Source organism: Grus americana, chromosome 2, assembly GCF_028858705.1.
Source record: "Grus americana isolate bGruAme1 chromosome 2, bGruAme1.mat, whole genome shotgun sequence".
NCBI lineage: Eukaryota > Metazoa > Chordata > Aves > Gruiformes > Gruidae > Grus > Grus americana.
This window is the reverse complement of record NC_072853.1, coordinates 35,945,686-35,962,325: the sequence shown is the minus strand read 5'-3', so window position 1 is coordinate 35,962,325 and position 16,640 is coordinate 35,945,686. Positions and strand designations below refer to the sequence as shown.

General features: G+C 34.5%; 1 protein-coding gene across 2 annotated transcripts in view; it reads right to left on the bottom strand.

Moving 5' to 3' along the window:
- Window positions 1-359: 359 nt before the first annotated feature.
- TRPA1 (transient receptor potential cation channel subfamily A member 1) overlaps window positions 360-16,640 on the bottom strand; it is a 37,996-nt gene continuing 21,715 nt past the window's right edge. For both annotated transcript variants that reach the window (XM_054816704.1, XM_054816703.1), the window contains exons 15-27: window positions 16,191-16,284; window positions 15,483-15,542; window positions 14,026-14,124; window positions 13,109-13,179; window positions 12,491-12,638; window positions 9,647-9,736; window positions 9,271-9,440; window positions 7,089-7,218; window positions 6,781-6,963; window positions 5,727-5,795; window positions 3,662-3,772; window positions 3,038-3,135; window positions 360-1,310 (exon numbers count right to left, since the gene is read on the bottom strand). In XM_054816704.1, the coding sequence (XP_054672679.1) occupies window positions 1,079-1,310; window positions 3,038-3,135; window positions 3,662-3,772; window positions 5,727-5,795; window positions 6,781-6,963; window positions 7,089-7,218; window positions 9,271-9,440; window positions 9,647-9,736; window positions 12,491-12,638; window positions 13,109-13,179; window positions 14,026-14,124; window positions 15,483-15,542; window positions 16,191-16,284 (1,555 nt within the window). In that variant the 3' untranslated portion in view covers window positions 360-1,078. The remainder of the gene's footprint in view (window positions 1,311-3,037; window positions 3,136-3,661; window positions 3,773-5,726; window positions 5,796-6,780; window positions 6,964-7,088; window positions 7,219-9,270; window positions 9,441-9,646; window positions 9,737-12,490; window positions 12,639-13,108; window positions 13,180-14,025; window positions 14,125-15,482; window positions 15,543-16,190; window positions 16,285-16,640) is intronic.

The following is a 16,640-nucleotide window of genomic DNA, read 5'->3' as shown; positions in this document are numbered from 1 at the left end:
AAATCTCAGTAATTTACAGTGCATCTTCCTGTGCTTTCTGAAGATTGGACAAGTTCTATACGGTGTGAATTACCTTCTGGTGGCTGCCTTTTAAATGAACAGGAATCAGATTTGTTCTTTACATGAGGAATTAACATATATTAAGTTCTTAAAGAAAATGTCTGAATTCAAAAGCAGACCACAAAGTGTTACAACCACATATAGTCATAATTAGTTTATTAGCACTGTTTTTGAAACAAGTATACTCAGGTACTTAAACACAGTTTAATTCATGTTTATTTCCACATTTGATAATATTACTGTATATTACATAATGCACTGAATATCCAGTAAATAAATAACAAAACCAAAGTGCGGATTGAAGTAGCAAGGTCAGTTTTTAGGTTATCAGGAAGGCCAAAACCACATTAGCATTATAAGGACAGTAAGTTGTAAATGACTAATATTTAACATGTCGTTCTATCATCCTATATGTATGTTAGTACAAATGATCCCTCTGAGAACCACATATAGTTATCCACAAAAGAAAACAGTCCTTCCCTTACATTACATCTTCGTGATCTTTTTATTTCTTACCTTTCAGGCCTGATCCTGCAGTCCTTACTCAGCAAAACTTCCAAAGCAATCTGTCAGGTTAGTTTCTTAAGCTACATGAAGCCCATTGGCTCTCTCAAAACATCCGAATACTAAATTATTAGAGTCTGAATTTCTAAAAATTCTGAAATTCTAAAAATAGTCGTAACAGAAAATAACATAATTAAGTACAGGCCTAAGAGTATTAGGGCCAAATCCAGGAACAGACCTCGACAGAAGCCTTGGGAACTGCCAGGACAGCAAGGTTGGCATCTGGTGAGTTCCTGATTAGCCGGCCAAACAGGATCACAGTTTTGGATGTAGACATCTTCAGTCTCCTTAAATACTGTTTTGAGCACCTACATCCTTTTTTTTTTTTTGGATCTGGCCTTTTTTCTTTTAATATTTGAATACATGATGTATCACATTAACATTATGCACAAACACTAAGAGAAACGACCCTGAAGTAAACCAAAATGATAATACAACAATATCATAGCCATGTCTAGAAGAAGGTATTGTTCTTTTCTGTGCTTGGGTTCGGCACATTTGTTTTAACAGCTTTTAACACTGTATCCCATTTACTATTCTTGTGCTCTAACTGCCTTTTCCTAAACTTGTGCTGAAATAAATCATTGCTGTCTTCATCCTCAGCCTCTGACACTATCTCCATTTTTTGTATAATCAATTTAATGAGGTCATGTTGCTTTTCCAACAGAGTTGATATATCTTTGAGCCTAAAAAAAAAAAAAGAAAAAAAAATATGCACAGAGCAAGGTTTGACATTTGTTTTCAAAGGACAACTTAGTCATTAAAGTTATGGATGCAAAAGACCTGACAGTCCTCAGCTTCACCCTTCTGCTAACAAAAAAGATTATAGAATCATAGAGTCATAGAATCATAGAATGGTTTGGGTTGGAAAGGACCTCAAAGGTCATCTAGTTCCAACTCCCCTGCCATGGGCAGGGACACCCTCCACTAGACCAGGTTGCCCAAAGCCCCATCCAACCTGGCCTTGAACACTTCCAGGGATGGGGCATCCACAGTGTCTCTGGGCAACCTGTTCCAGCGACTCACCACCCCCACAGGGAAGAATTTTTTCCTAGTATCTAATCTAAATCTACCCTCCTTCTGCTTAAGGCCATTACCCCTTGTCCTATCAAGGGACATGCCCTTGTAAACAGTCCCTCTCCAGCTTTCTTGTAGGTCCCCTTCAGGTACTGGAAGGCCGCAATTAGGTCAGTTGGGTTTTCCTTGGATGTAGTTGCTTTTTTTTTTTTCCCCCAAAAAGTAAATATGTTTTAAAATATGTAGCAAATAGCTAACATTAATACAAAGCGAAAAAAACCCCACTCCAAATCAAAAACCAAAACCATATACACACAGCACTGATTGCCACTAGCTTCAGTAGGAACTGAACTCTGTTTTGAACAGTGACAATACAAACATACTGGCAACACAGTAAAACAAAGTTTTCATCCAATATTTTCAGAACAGTAAATATAACTTTCCATAGTGAAATGGTCAAAAGTTATTCTACTCCAAATAATTGTATATTTTTATAAAATGATAGTTTTCTTCCCTCTCTGTAAGGAAAGAAAAAAGGGTATGTTCTATGCTGGTTCCTAATATATTGATGTAGTACGGATTTGAAGAAAGACTTGTTAAATTCCATGGTTTGCCTATATCTGTGGGATGTATTCTCACCCCTTCAACTCCTGCTGAGTCCTTCATGCAAAAAAAACCCCAAAACTTAATCAGAATCTGTGCAGGGAGACAAAAAATTTAGTAGATTAAAAAAAAAAGAGAAAGAAAAAAAAAGAGAAAAAGAGCAGGGTAGAGTGAGACAGAGTGAGAAAGAATAGTTTTCCTAGCTGTACATCCACAGAGGCTTTTCTGAAACCATTCTTACCGATATGTTGGTAAGATGAGTAAGAAAAGTAAGTACAGAGAATTCCTTCCAATGCTTTGGGAAACGGATGATTTGTTCAAAGGAGAACCAGGACACTAATCCATTTTGGGGGAAACAGTCTGAAGCAGATTTAGCATCGGACCAGTGGAAAGTCACTTACAGATTGTGTATATTTGCAAACCAATTGGAATCACATCAATTGTGAGTTTAAAATAGCTCTTGAAAACCTCAATACACAAACCTCTAGTTCTGATATGAAAATGCTTTTTCCCCATTACTTCAGTTTACTTTAATGAGCAAACAAGCCTGTCCGCTTTCTCTGCTATGGGATAAAAATATTTCTCTACCATACAAGTATTTTGAAGGTAAATACATTACAGAATATAAAATACTAAGTTACCATAGTGAAGGGAGCTTACTTAAGGACACTAGATACATTGAATTTTACTTTTTAGGCACAGTATAGACCTCTAAAACACTTTTTAAAATAGGAGATTATTTGTAATATTTGTTCCTCTGACTTTTACAGCAGCAAAATAACACAACAAATACCTGTACTTCTGCTTCAGAACTTCCAGTTCTAATGTTGTGTCAGTGCTCTGTGCATCTGTGGTAGAGTCCTCACACCCAAAGCAATACTGGAACACGCTCTAAACAAAACATGGAACCAAACTGAAATCAGGTATTATAGTCTGACAATAGATTAAAAATCCCAAGTAAGTGAATGGTAACAGTCTCCACACAGTTTTAAAGTTGAAAAGCGTTTCTGTTATGAAGTTATTATTTTTTGTATATTACACATTAGTTTTGCAAAATTTGTTTAATCAGAAAATTCAGTCTACCAACAATAGCTGAAATGAAAAGTAAACAAATAAAAGAAGAAATGCCAAAAGGGAGCAGTTCTATTTTCTATCTGAATAACTTTTGTAGCTTGTCTCACTTAATAAAGTCACAGATCACTGAGAATTAAAACACTAATTATATCTGAATAAGATAGGCTGCGCTCAAATTGATTTATCATTTTCACTGAAGATAGTCAAGGTTAATCACAATTCCACTGATGTCAGTTAATGGTTGAGTCTTATTAATGCAATGTTCCTAGCAATCTGTGTACAAAGTAAGTCGATCATATCACAATTTAGTAAGAATTCTTTAATCTAAGATTCACCATCTTACCATAAATCCACAGTATCTTGGCCTGTTGGGATATACAGTGATTGATTCCTGGTCCACCCGACTTAAGAACCAAAATGGTAGCTTCTTCTCTAAGTTGGTGTGAAGATTAACCTAAATGTAGTTTTGCATTTAGAATAAGATATATTCTTTTAAGATAAAGACACATTATCACGTGAAAATAATACTAAAAAAATAATAAATACAATAAATTATATTCAAATCACTATTACTAGATGTCACATTTCAGAGGATATCTAGACTGCAAACAATGGTATAACATTTGAACAGTCCAGCCCAGACACTAAAAACATCCAGTCATAGCAGTACTGAGTATCTTAGCAGAATTAATTATTCCACATTGATGTGCACTTTTATAACTAAAATGGTTTCAAAACTGAGTTAGCTCTTGTGTAATGGCTTGAATAGCTCCTTAGTACATTGTGGGTTGCAGTATAGAATTACAGGGCAGAAATGTTCAAAACACAGAATACCTATCATAGCCGTGGGCTTTAATACCAAATAATAATGAGACTGATCTTTCTCTCTTTAATTGTGCTATATCCTTTTACTAGATTATGACAGAGTCAGTATAGATTATGATGCCAGTGGAATGCCTTTTCCCTTGGGTAGAAACAAGTATATTATATAGGAGCACCTTTTCAGGTGATGCTACTTTTCTGGTTGTTCTCAAATTGCTATAGAAATGCTGAGCATGTGTATTTAAAGGAACAGGATGTACAGTATAAACCTACTGCAGACAACTATATTCCTGTCAAACATACAGAAAGTTACATGCTTAATAAAGATTTCGTAGCACTGTCTGAAGTTGCAAGACAACATCCTTCCTGAGCATTCTGTTGGCAAAGAAATACCTAAACTGGTGAAAAGCATTAATTGCTACAAGAGCTGCCCTCGTACCTCTGCTTTAGTCTCTAGCAAAAGAAATACCTCTTGGGAGGAAATGTTACTTTAAAAGAGAATTCTTCAAATACGCTTGAACTAAGCCAGTACAGCACACAATTTAAAGTTATGTGACTAGCAGAAGTTATTTCTGAGCTGTTCTTGTTCATTCTGTCTGTGCACACCTCTCATGCTCAGCCACTAGGTAGGCTCTGAAATGTTTTAGAAAAAGCAGAGCCAGCAGTGAACATAGGCAAAGCCGCTCCTTGCATCAATTTTATGAATTGTCAGTTTTTCTCACAATACAGACTTTAAATAGAACTTCAACGAAGCACGTGGACAGAGAGTTTCTAAGAACATTAGTGAGAAGTAATCTTTACTTGACAGGTATATACTTTGTGTGTATATATACTTTGTGTATTTCCACTTGTGAAAGGTTTGAAATACAGTTCACAAGGAAAAGAAGCTTTTGAAAACTGTGCCAAATTTATAATTTCTTAAAATGAAAATTTTATGAAGTTGTGGTATTACCTTAGTCTCAGCATGTAAGCCTCAAGGATCACAACTGCAAAAGCTACTTTGAAAATATCTAAGATGCATATAGTTTTCAAAAGCATATAGATTATTAAACTCTTCTGATTTCAACAGAAATTGTTAGGTGTTTTTATACATCTTAAAGTAGCTTAAAAACATTTAGAAATATGACCCCAAGTCCCTTAGTTATATCTGGTATTGCATACTAATTCCTCAGTACACAGACCAGCATGAGCCTTCAGTATACTGCAATGAATTTGGTGTCCTTTTGATTTCTGTGTACCTTAACCTTCTTTTCACTGCATCAGTTCTCTCCTTAAAAGACAACTCTCCAATTTCCAACATTGCATTTACTCATTTTGAGATTCTGTTGTTGGAATAACTCAGAATTCATCGAACTGACTGTTCAAAAGTTCCCTAAAAATGCATTTGCTTATACATTTCCTTGACAATGTCTCACATGACTGAAAGTGAGATTCAGAATAGGATGCCCATGTTCACCAATTTGCTTTACAGAGATGCTAAAGATGTTAGCTAGGGATGTTGATGATAAATCATCTAATTATCTAAATGGTGTCCTAACGATGATATCTACTTCCTATAGTTGGTGTTTCTATGGTATGCTACTCACCTGCATTGCAATCCTTTTGAGTGCAGCATATTTTTGTACTTCAGCTATGTCTCCAACAGCCAAGCCAATCTAAAAATACCAAGAAAGATTTAATTATCTATTTTTTCATAGTCTGTGATTTCAATTGTATTTCTTATTCACATTTAAATCCAAAATGACTCTAATGTTAAATTTATTTTGTTTCACCTGAATTTGGAAACATATCTCTTTTGTGCATATTTGGAAAATCCATATCAAGGAATGCAGTAAGCTTTTTTAATGCCACCTATCTATTAGTAAGGCACTAAAGAGCTACTTGAAAGATGTGTCAAGAGTAACATCCCTTCTTTTGATTCTTCATTACCGCTGTTTTGTTAAAAAAGTCATTGACCTCTTGATTGAATAGGATCACGGTAGTAATAAATAACTTAAAAAATGTGAATTGTTTTTATTGCTCAGCTCATATAAAAATGATTGCCTAAAAAAACTGATGTTCAGTGGAACATGGCTGAAAATGTGTTACATATTTTCCCCATTTTCTCACCATTACCAGGTTTTTTGATTATTTTTTTTTCAGGACAGGGTCATTAGTTAGTTTTAACACTACTGTTGACTGCTGTTTTGTGTTCAATGAAGATCTGGCTTTTGGCTTTTTTTTAAAAAAAATATTGTTAGTGCTAGGTTATGATATAGCAAAGTGTTGAAGAATTAAGACTCTGTCTACTCTAGGAGGCACACATTTATCAAAGTACTTCTTAAAATCATTGTTCCCCAATTTTCTTTACCAAGACCTCATAATAATACATTGCAGCTCCAATTCAAATTCCATCACAGTTACTGCCTAAAGATGTACAAGATAACCCTGTTAGAGTTAACTGTGGGAAAACACTCAGAACACTAAACTGGAGGGAAAACGAGTCCGGGGAAAGGCAAATTTTTCATATGTTACTGAAAATATCAATTTGTTAAATAATGAATGAAAGTCACAAATCAGCCCTAAAGTAATTCTATATGATAAAACTGTGTATAAACCTGTGCTTAACCACTTTCGTATATTAATAAATAGTGTACTTACTAGCAAGTTCATAAGAAGGATTGGAATAAGCAAGGTAAATATAATGAGAACCGTGTAACTCAGGAATGGATATGGCAATTCACTGCTCAGTAATGGATCGAGGAATGCATCATGGTAATTAATGTCTCCCAGCATCATTGCAAATGTCTTCATTACAGAAAGCAGAGGTGTGCTATATGTTTGCTGCAAAAAGAAGAAATACCAAAATAAAAACCCAAACTGATGAAATTTGTAAATAACCTCTTGAGATTCTTTAGTCAAAACTAATATTTATAATGATAAAAAATTAACTATGACATTCAACTAACCTGTGAACCCAAAAGGACAAAGAAACTCAGTCCAAAGGCCAATATCAGGAAAAAGAAAACGACAGCAATCCGAATCAAAGTCCTCAAAATTTCCCAGAACATCACAACATAGATGCCATAATTTTCAAATCTAGGCAATATGTAAACAGAAAAGAATGCAAAATTAAACAAGTTAGAGTCCCTTACAGTTATTTATGTTAGGCAATAAGTAATCCTGATTTTCATGTGTGAAAAGAGACATTTTGCCTCTCTCAGACAGTCTGAGATGTATGAACATGTTGTACTCTCACATCTAACAGAATGCAAGTCATCTTATTTACAGCTATCCTAAACCACAGCATCTTATATTTTAATGCACTACAGCAGTACTTCAAGATATTATTTTTCATGAACAATTTTTACTCTTTCCATAGCCACAGACAGTACAATATTGCACAACTGTTGCGCTCAGAATAATAACATTAGGAAATTATCCCATTTTTTGCTGCTTTTTGAAGCAAATTAGTAACCAGAACAAAGGACAAATGGCACCATGATCCATCCAGCAGCCACATATGTGATTTAAAATGATTTTGTTTTTCATAACAGTATGGAAAACAAACAAACAAAAAGAAAAACATCGCTCAGGAAGAGAAGGGGAGTAGCATAATTTTAAGACACCTGTGTTTCCAAGAACAGCCTGTCATTTGGCAAGCCTCTCCTATTCTTGGCTTACACAAAAACTAGATCTCAGAACATGAGATGTCATAAAGCATATTAGACTACTTTTTCCCCTCAAACCTGAACCTGGGAATTTATGTATGTCCTCTGCCAGATTCAGGAACCAGATGACTGTTTTATGCTACAACAGTAGCAACTGAGAAAATCCCTTCACAGGATTCCCCCCCCCCCCCCGCAAATATTATGTGGAAGGCTGAAAAGATCAAGCTGTAAGCAAAGCAAACCTGATCTTCTCCTATTTATTAGGCCATACTCCACTGAAGTCAATGGAGCTACAAGTTGCTTTGAGAAGAGACGGCCTGAGTGAATTAGAAAAATGACATGTAGAGTTCTACCGCTACACAAATGAAAAATATTCAGGCCATGGAAGCATTTAATCTAGCAGATGAAGGAAGGATGGGCAATCATGAATTTACTTTTTACTGTTTAGGTTCAACTCCCATTTTGCCCACAGCACACAGCAGAGGAGAGAGCACACGCCCATTCATGAGTCATCTAAGGTCACAAACGCGTAGGACAAGGTTTGCCAGCAGAGGCAGTACCATAAAGATACTCTCTCTTTATGACATTAACTCTGTTTACAGAGTTAATGTCATAAACATTGTCCTTAAACATCCCAACTACAGATCCTTAAATTAATCAGCAAATGCTGCGTTTGTCTCTCTGCCTCATGGGGGTGATTAGTGCATATATACAGTAAGAATCAGAAGAGCATATATGGAGAGTTATCACATACTGTCATCCTTATTTTCTGAACAGCTCCAAATCACCACTTTTTTGCTGACCACACCTCATCTTTGTGCAAGGCAGTCCTGCTCAGGCACAAACGTTTAATTTATGAGTCTTAACCAGTACACCCACATTCTTTTTCCCTCCAGCCAGCTCTCCTGTGGTCCATAACTCTTGGACGTTATTGTACCAGTGACAGCATTAAGATCATTAATGGCAATAAGTAGACCTAATGTCAACTAAAGAAATAATTTAATTTGTTATAATTCTTTTACAGGACACTACGGTGTAGAAAAGTGGGGTGTGCCATTTAATCTGTAAAACGGTAGAAGAATTTACCTTCTCCCAGCTATTACTTATAAAACCAGACTTCCTTTTGCCTCCTGTAATTCATATCCTTTTTTTTTCCTTTTTAAGTGAAAGACTATACAGTATAATGAAACATGTTTTTGAAAAGACATATGTGGTGGCTTTGCTTACTTAACTTTAAAATAAATTTTGTTATTTCTTTAGTTGCCATAACACATGCTGTGATTCTGTACATGAAAAACACTGAAAAATACTTTACAGTTCATTGGGTTAAAAAATTCCTATGGTCCTAATAAGGAAGTTTGTATAGCTTGATAAAAAAAATAAAAATAGGGCTATCAGATTGGATCAGTCATGGTTTAGGATATGTAACATCTGAAAATGTTACAAGTATTTTATTGTCAAGCATGTAAATAACTTTTACCGTTGAAGGTAAAGCAAGAAGTTCATCCAAGACAAGTATACAGCAATTGCTCCACATTCCCACTGCAAATGAGCTGGTGTATTAATAAATAAAGAAGACACAAAAATTATGCTTGTAGTATAAATTGTCCAGTCCAGTAGATTGGAGTAATCCAACAAATATTTCAATTTCTAGGATTTAAGAGAGACAGATACATATTTACAAGCCATGCATCATTAAAGGACTAAATTTAATACACTATTTAAATCCTCTTCTCACTTTTAATCTTATATAAATTGGTATTTCCCTTCTAATTAGGGAAAAACCAGATTTATTTCAATATCACACAAACTGCTATGCAAAAACACTGATTAATGTTATTTCTCTATGTATTTACCTGCTGAATGAGCTGAAATATTTCTTTGCAGATTCCCAGTAAACTCATAATTAAAACTAAACACATACACACCCTTGTGAAGTATGAGTTCTGAAAGAAAAATCAGAGCACAAAACAAATTAGAAATTATTACATGAACGTTTGTTTCAGCTCTACCAATTACATATACATTATATCGCCAAGTTAAGAAACTCTTTTAGCTTCCTTCAAATAAACTTACTATCTAAATTCTGTTTCACTAATATTTATTGTGAAATCCTTGTCATGTATATTGTGTTTAAGTAAGTCAAACCAAGTATGAAAATTTGAGCATTCCCATGATAAATAGTTGCTGAGCAGCTTCCTTATTACAACTATTCAAGTTTGGGAACTGAGATTGTAGTATTTATGCCACATTTTCAGTATATTTTGCCACTGGATGAACATAAAGACAAATTCTGTTGTCCATAACTTCACTACCAGGTTGCAGTATCTGGAATGGCAATAGAAGTTTTGGACGAATTGGAAGTCCTGACATCCTTATGTGGCTGCTCCCTTTGATGTCTCCCTTTACAACCAGTAAAGGCAAACAAAACTTTTTTTTGTGAAAAGCCTTCTATAGGCATAGATATCAATAGTGAATTTCATCTTTAATAAATAACTTGTAGAGCTAATTCCACACCTGAGGGGTTTGTTATCTCATAGGCAGACCACAAATTCACTTTTCAGTGGTTCTGCAATACACATCAGCATCTGCCCCACTGCAATGTCCCTCTTTAACCTGGGTTAAGAGTATAACACCATGTTCTGTAATGCTGTGCTCCCTCCAGAGCTGGCATTCCCCACTCCATTCCCATTACTGAGCCATTACAACACTGTCTCCTTCAGTGCATGACATTTCATATACACTGCTTTTCCTCTAGTCTCTCAGGCAGCACTTTCATGGCTCCTGTTGAGTGCACTGCTTCTCCACCAGCTGGCATCATTCCTCACTGAAGGACAGGACTCTTCCAACTATGCTTCTTCCACCCAGTCTCTGATGATTCAAGGACCTGAGTCAGTCTGAGTCATTCTTCTGTCTGCTGCACACAGCTCCTGTCATTCTCCTGTCTTCCACCAGGGAGATAAGTTAGTGGACCATGAATTCTTCCAGTTCTGCTATTTCTTCTGGCTTCTGAATCTGTACTGTGCTGGGCTGGGTATGTGATTCTCCAGACTTTTTCATATATCAGGATATCCTCATGAACTTTTTATATCCATTGAGTTTATTTTATTTCATATTTCTACTAGCATACCCTTTTTGAGTTCCTACTTCAGTTGTATGTCTTTTCTCTCCCAAAAGAACTGTAATATATTTTCTTGCCTCCTTTTTTTTTCCTTGCCAAAATCCTTGGGTTCACTTATTTGAAATGGATCCTTTGAAAAGTTCACCACACAACAAAAATTTGTCTCTATTAACACCACTATGTTACCATTTCAGGGCTAATGACACAAGTGTCTCTTCTCAGAATGTATGACTTCGTGTTGTGGGGACAGAGTTCTGTCACTCTCCTGCCCATCACATGGACACAGCAGTGTACCACTACATATGAGTTCTACTCACAGGTTCAATGAACAGCAGACCTTGCAGTTCCTTCTCTGGAAGTCTAGTACAACATTCAGCTTAGGGACAACACAGCCTTCTTAAAAGACAGAATACTGCTTAGTTTTAACTGCAGGAAGGAAACACTTACAAAAAGGACATCAACCAGTCGCACCAATGTCTTTCTTTCTAAAGCCTCATTCTCCTGTAGCGGTGGACCTGGCAAGTCTAACTTCTTTGGTTCACTATGGTGTGCTAATTATTCCAGTTCCAGCTTCTGAAAAAAAGTTTGAGCTTTGTCTCTTAACAACCCCAAAGTATCTATGGAGGACAGGCTTATCCTGAGACAGGGTTCATCCTTGCTTGCCTTCCTTATGGCACCAACTAAAGCATCATTTCCATCCAATGCATATCACGAACGAGATCAAAATTCATAAATTACTAGAGTAGCCCCACACCTGTCACAGCTGTGACTGCGATAGAAATATTCAAAAGTCACTATGATGCATATGTACTTCACTACCTGATCAAGTTTTTCATTCTGAGATACCGTAATTCCAAAATAGGGGTATAGTATTCACATTTTAGCACAACAGAGCTTTCTATATTTTTTTCTTTTAAGTTTATTAACAGGGATTAAGGGAGACATCCAATACACTCAAAAACTTTTCACAGAGTTTTCCATCCATTTATGACTGAATTCTGCTGTTGTTACATTTTTCACTACTGTTGTACATTAGGTGCCCATATACAGAATGGCAAAAATGGTTCTGTCTTAGCCTCATAGTTTATGAGTCTAGTGAAGAAATACTGGGCCTGCAAAGGAAAGTAATACATTATATGGGAAAATAAAGATGTATTTGAATACCCAAAAGCACTTTATTATTGACTTGTCTTTCTGTGTCAAATTTTAAATGTGCAATATCCAGTTATTTTAGCTGAAAATTAAAAGGACATAGAAAACTAAAGAATCCACTATTTTATGTCTTTTCATAATTAAATACACACTAATCTTTTTTCTTCAACATTAAAGAAATATTCGCTTCAGGAAAGAAATTGAAGTAACCATGTACCAGATGCAAAATTTTCAGAAAATATTAAAAATAAGAAATGAGAACTGAAAATTACATACAAAAGTTGCTGCTGAATGTTTAAAATTATACACTTCAATTCTATTCCTTAGAGTTGCTAAATCACAGATAATTCTAGAAATTTTTTAAGTAATCATACCATTTTGCTATAAAAATCCTAAACATACTATACGTAGTAGGAAAACTCAGTACCTCATATTCTAGTGGTTTTGCTTCATAGATCTCTGTTCCATTCAAAGGTCTTCCTGGCTGTATGTGAGTGACCAGAAGAGTCAGTGGGATGAGACCGAGAGAATATATGCCTAAATTCATCAGATGTGCTCGAAACCCATAGGCCATCCTTGAAAGTAAGAATGTTACAGTTACAACACTTCACAAATTTAGAAGACCATGCATTCCAGTGTAACAGCCAACGATGTTTTCAACGTGAGAAAATAAACATTTCTTAAAAAATCCCTTTGTGATGAATGTGTTCATTGAGCTTTATGTGGGCAAAAGAGTATTGGCCATTCTGAAATTCTGTTCCTTTTCTTTTTAACTCGGCAATACTATTATATATTTTTGCAAAAGAGAAACAAAAATAATGGTATTCTTTGCTGTAAATATCAAAGAATCATTACTAAATGCTAAGCTACATTTTATATGATAATCATCAGCATATTCTAAATATGCTTATGAGAGGTTATATAGAAAAGACATTTGCTTCAGTCAACACTATAAAGATGTACATCTTAGTCAACAACTCTCAGGCACAATAGCCTTCATCCTGACACGCAATATTATATTTTATGTACATTAAACTGCACCTACCATTTCATAAGCAAATATTCTTTACATACAGGATGACTGAGTAGCTCCATGCGATTGTGGCGTACCATGGCCTACAAAACAAGAATGCAGAAGGATCAAACTTATCTAGCTAAGTTAAGTGCTCACAAAACTGGCTCGGCAAGCTTCTTTACTTGAATATTAGCCTAATGAAAAGTAAAATATCTGTAAGATATTGCAAAGTTCTTTTGTTTATGCACTCCGGCCCAAAGCTATTACTATCTTGCCTTCTCTGTCTACTGAGACATCTGGCTTCTCTCCTGCTTCTCTGTTAGTCTATTTCAAGCTTTAAAAAATTGTACAAACTATTGCCAACTATACCCGTGAGGTGACCAAGCTTTTCCAGTTACATTTAATGAGAAAATACCTATTTATTTATTGTTAGACAGTATATCAAGTCTAATTAACAACAGGAAGTCAAAAAAGTAATCAAATTAAACCAGAAAGTTTGTTCGGTAAACATTTTCTGACAAAGAATGAGAGAATAGACTGGCAATGTGAAAGAATAGCAAAATTTGTTTTAAGTACAGAAAGTATTTTGCAATTAGCATATGAAAAAATCAGTTTTGTCAGGTTTTTCAATGCCTTATGTTCCAGTGCATGGTCAGTACAATGACTGGAGTATGGTTTTCCCTGATGTATTACCTGCACATACAGCATGTCCTCTTGAAACATTCATAGTTGTTTCAATAAACTAAGAATTTTTATCTAAACCTAAAATAAATGTTGTTTATTACTTAGACTATATGAACTTTGGCCCATAGTTCATTCCAATATACTTTAAATATACAGAGTTATAGGCTTTGGAGAAGAAATATTATGATGAAAAATTCAAACCTCTTGATTTTATCTAAAGCAAGAAAGCACGGAATGCTGTCAGAGTAAAATAAAGAACTTACATTTAAAGTGGTAAGTGGTTCATAGAAAATGTCTTCACCATCCTTTAATTTCTTGTTAAGTGTCAGGGGACACTGAAGATATCTGAAGTTATATTCAATCTGAATAATAAACACACATCAGCATTTAAATGTGATGAAACTGATAACCTAAGGCTGAGTTAATATGTGCTTAATTTCAAAAAACGTTATACTTTAGAGAAAAAAAAAGGCATATTGTGTCAAAGTAATTAGAACACTGATGTATGCTGATTGTTAGTTACTCTGCCAGTGAACACATGCCATCAACATACACATTTGTGACTGTAAAATGATTAAACAAACAGCTATTTTTAATTTCTTCTTAAAATGTTATAGTTTAAAAAGGTCATTCTCATAACTGTAATTAGTTTTAATGTTGATTTTTCTTGAAAGTTTGTATTTAAAAGTCATATGGCTTTGATAACACAATATAAAGACAATGTACAGTAGCAAAAAATTTGCAAGTTTTCTGCTAATGATGTAGACACAATCCAATGTAATAATTGATAAGCTGTTTTTCAATATGGTTTCAAAGGTAACGTAACTGTAGAACATTCATGCCTTCTTAGCATTGTAAAATGCTTACTGCTTAAGATTTTGGACAAGAATTTACAAAAATGAAAAACATTGGACTGAATTATTGATGACAATTGTACTACTTATGATAGGCATGCTTTTGATATATGTAAATAGAAATTATGTATTCTATCACTGTTATTTTGAAATATCCATAAGCTCTGATACCTAGCTTGATTGCAAGAATTAACACAGCAAAGATAAACATCTATAGATTGCTCAAGTTTATTGTTATACTTGTTAAAATGCGTAAACATGAAGATTACAGAAACTGAACTTCCAGGGCCATTTACAGTCCAAAGGGTAAAATAAGATCAGTCACCTGTGTTTTCTGTTAAGACCTGATATTCATCTACAAGTGTATCTTATCCATATCAACTTGACATATACATTAAAGTATACATATTACGTACTTCACAAACTTTCAAGTCAAAAATGTGTTCATTTCGATGTCACAGAGGCAATAATGAGAATTAGATCAGTGGCTTTGCTAAAAAACAGTTGAAGATTGCTAGTATCTGATAAAATGATTTTTAAAAGCCATCCTGAGAAGTTTTTTGCCAAATATATATTAAAAGCACAGATTCAAATACGGTTGTTGGTGAATAACTCCTGAATTATTCATAAATCAAGTTAAAATACTGGTTGATTTCAATTTACCAACTATAGAACTGCAACAGAAAATAGTAAGGGGTATTAGAATTTAGTCCAGTATTAGTAGCTAAAAGCCAAACTGATGATTTTCTAACTTAATTATTATCCAAATAATATACTGTTGCTAACATATAGCCAGGCATAGTGTGAAATAGTCCATTCCAAGACCATAAAATGCACTATCTTCATAAATTTTTTCATCCACTTACGTAGAAGTCTCGACTTGTCTTTTCCTCTGAAGACTCGATTATGCAGTTGTCCAAAACCAGCTTTGCAAATGAACAGAAAACTGAATTAAGGTGATATAGATAACATTCATCAGAGAGAATATAATGCTTGTATGAGAAGAAGATGACCTTCAAATACAGCTGTCATCTAATGGAAGTGATGATTCAGTCGAATTTTATAGTGTATGTTTTGAAGACATAAAACTACACAGTTTACATGTAGGAGTTAAATAATGAAACTATCCAGTTTACAAGGCTACATGCTATTTACAAGTACAAAAGGTGAGATGTTTATAAATATATACATACCAAGTTACTTGCTATTGTAATAAAAATCATTTCTGTGGCGTCATTTAACAGTTAGCTTAGAAGGTGAAAATATCTCAAATGCTTTTGAACCCAATTCTCTTCTGACTTTATCGCTTTTATATTCCTTTTTATACTACTTTTATACTGTTATAACTCCACTGACCTCAGGAAACAAAGAAATTTTTTAATACTAAAGAAATTAAACTAGCCAAACTGAAACTATCAGTAAAATACAATTAAATCAATTTGGAATTGATATTGTTTCTATTTTATAATAATAAGTATTAGTGAGGATAGCATTAGAAAAGCAATGCCAAATGATGCCATGTAACTAAGGGGGTTTTTGTGCAGTCATTTCTTTAATATGTGCAAAAAACTTACTTTAAATGAATCAGGAAGATACTCAACCATTTCCAGCAAAGGACACTTGTTGGCACTAGAGTAGTGAGAGAATGTCACAACAGCTTCTTCCCATCTGCAAAAATGAGTTGAGATAATGGAAAATTAAGTAGTTGCTTCTCTTTTAAATTAACTACTTTTAGATTATTTGAGTTTTATTTAAGATATTATCTTGCAAATCACAATATCTAACAAGTTTACATTCATCAGTTGGAAAACCAGCTGTTGGGGGAGTAACTGAGTAACATTCTAGATGCTTCTCTAAAAATGATTCATGTTTAATTCTGTTATCTATTAAACAGAAACATTTCAACTGTGCTAAAATCTTCTAAAAAATATGAAACTGAACTAAAGCTGGAATCTTGAGTTACAAGACTAGGTGAGTAATAATAAATACAGAAAATAATGGCAGTGTTCCTGCAACTCTTACCA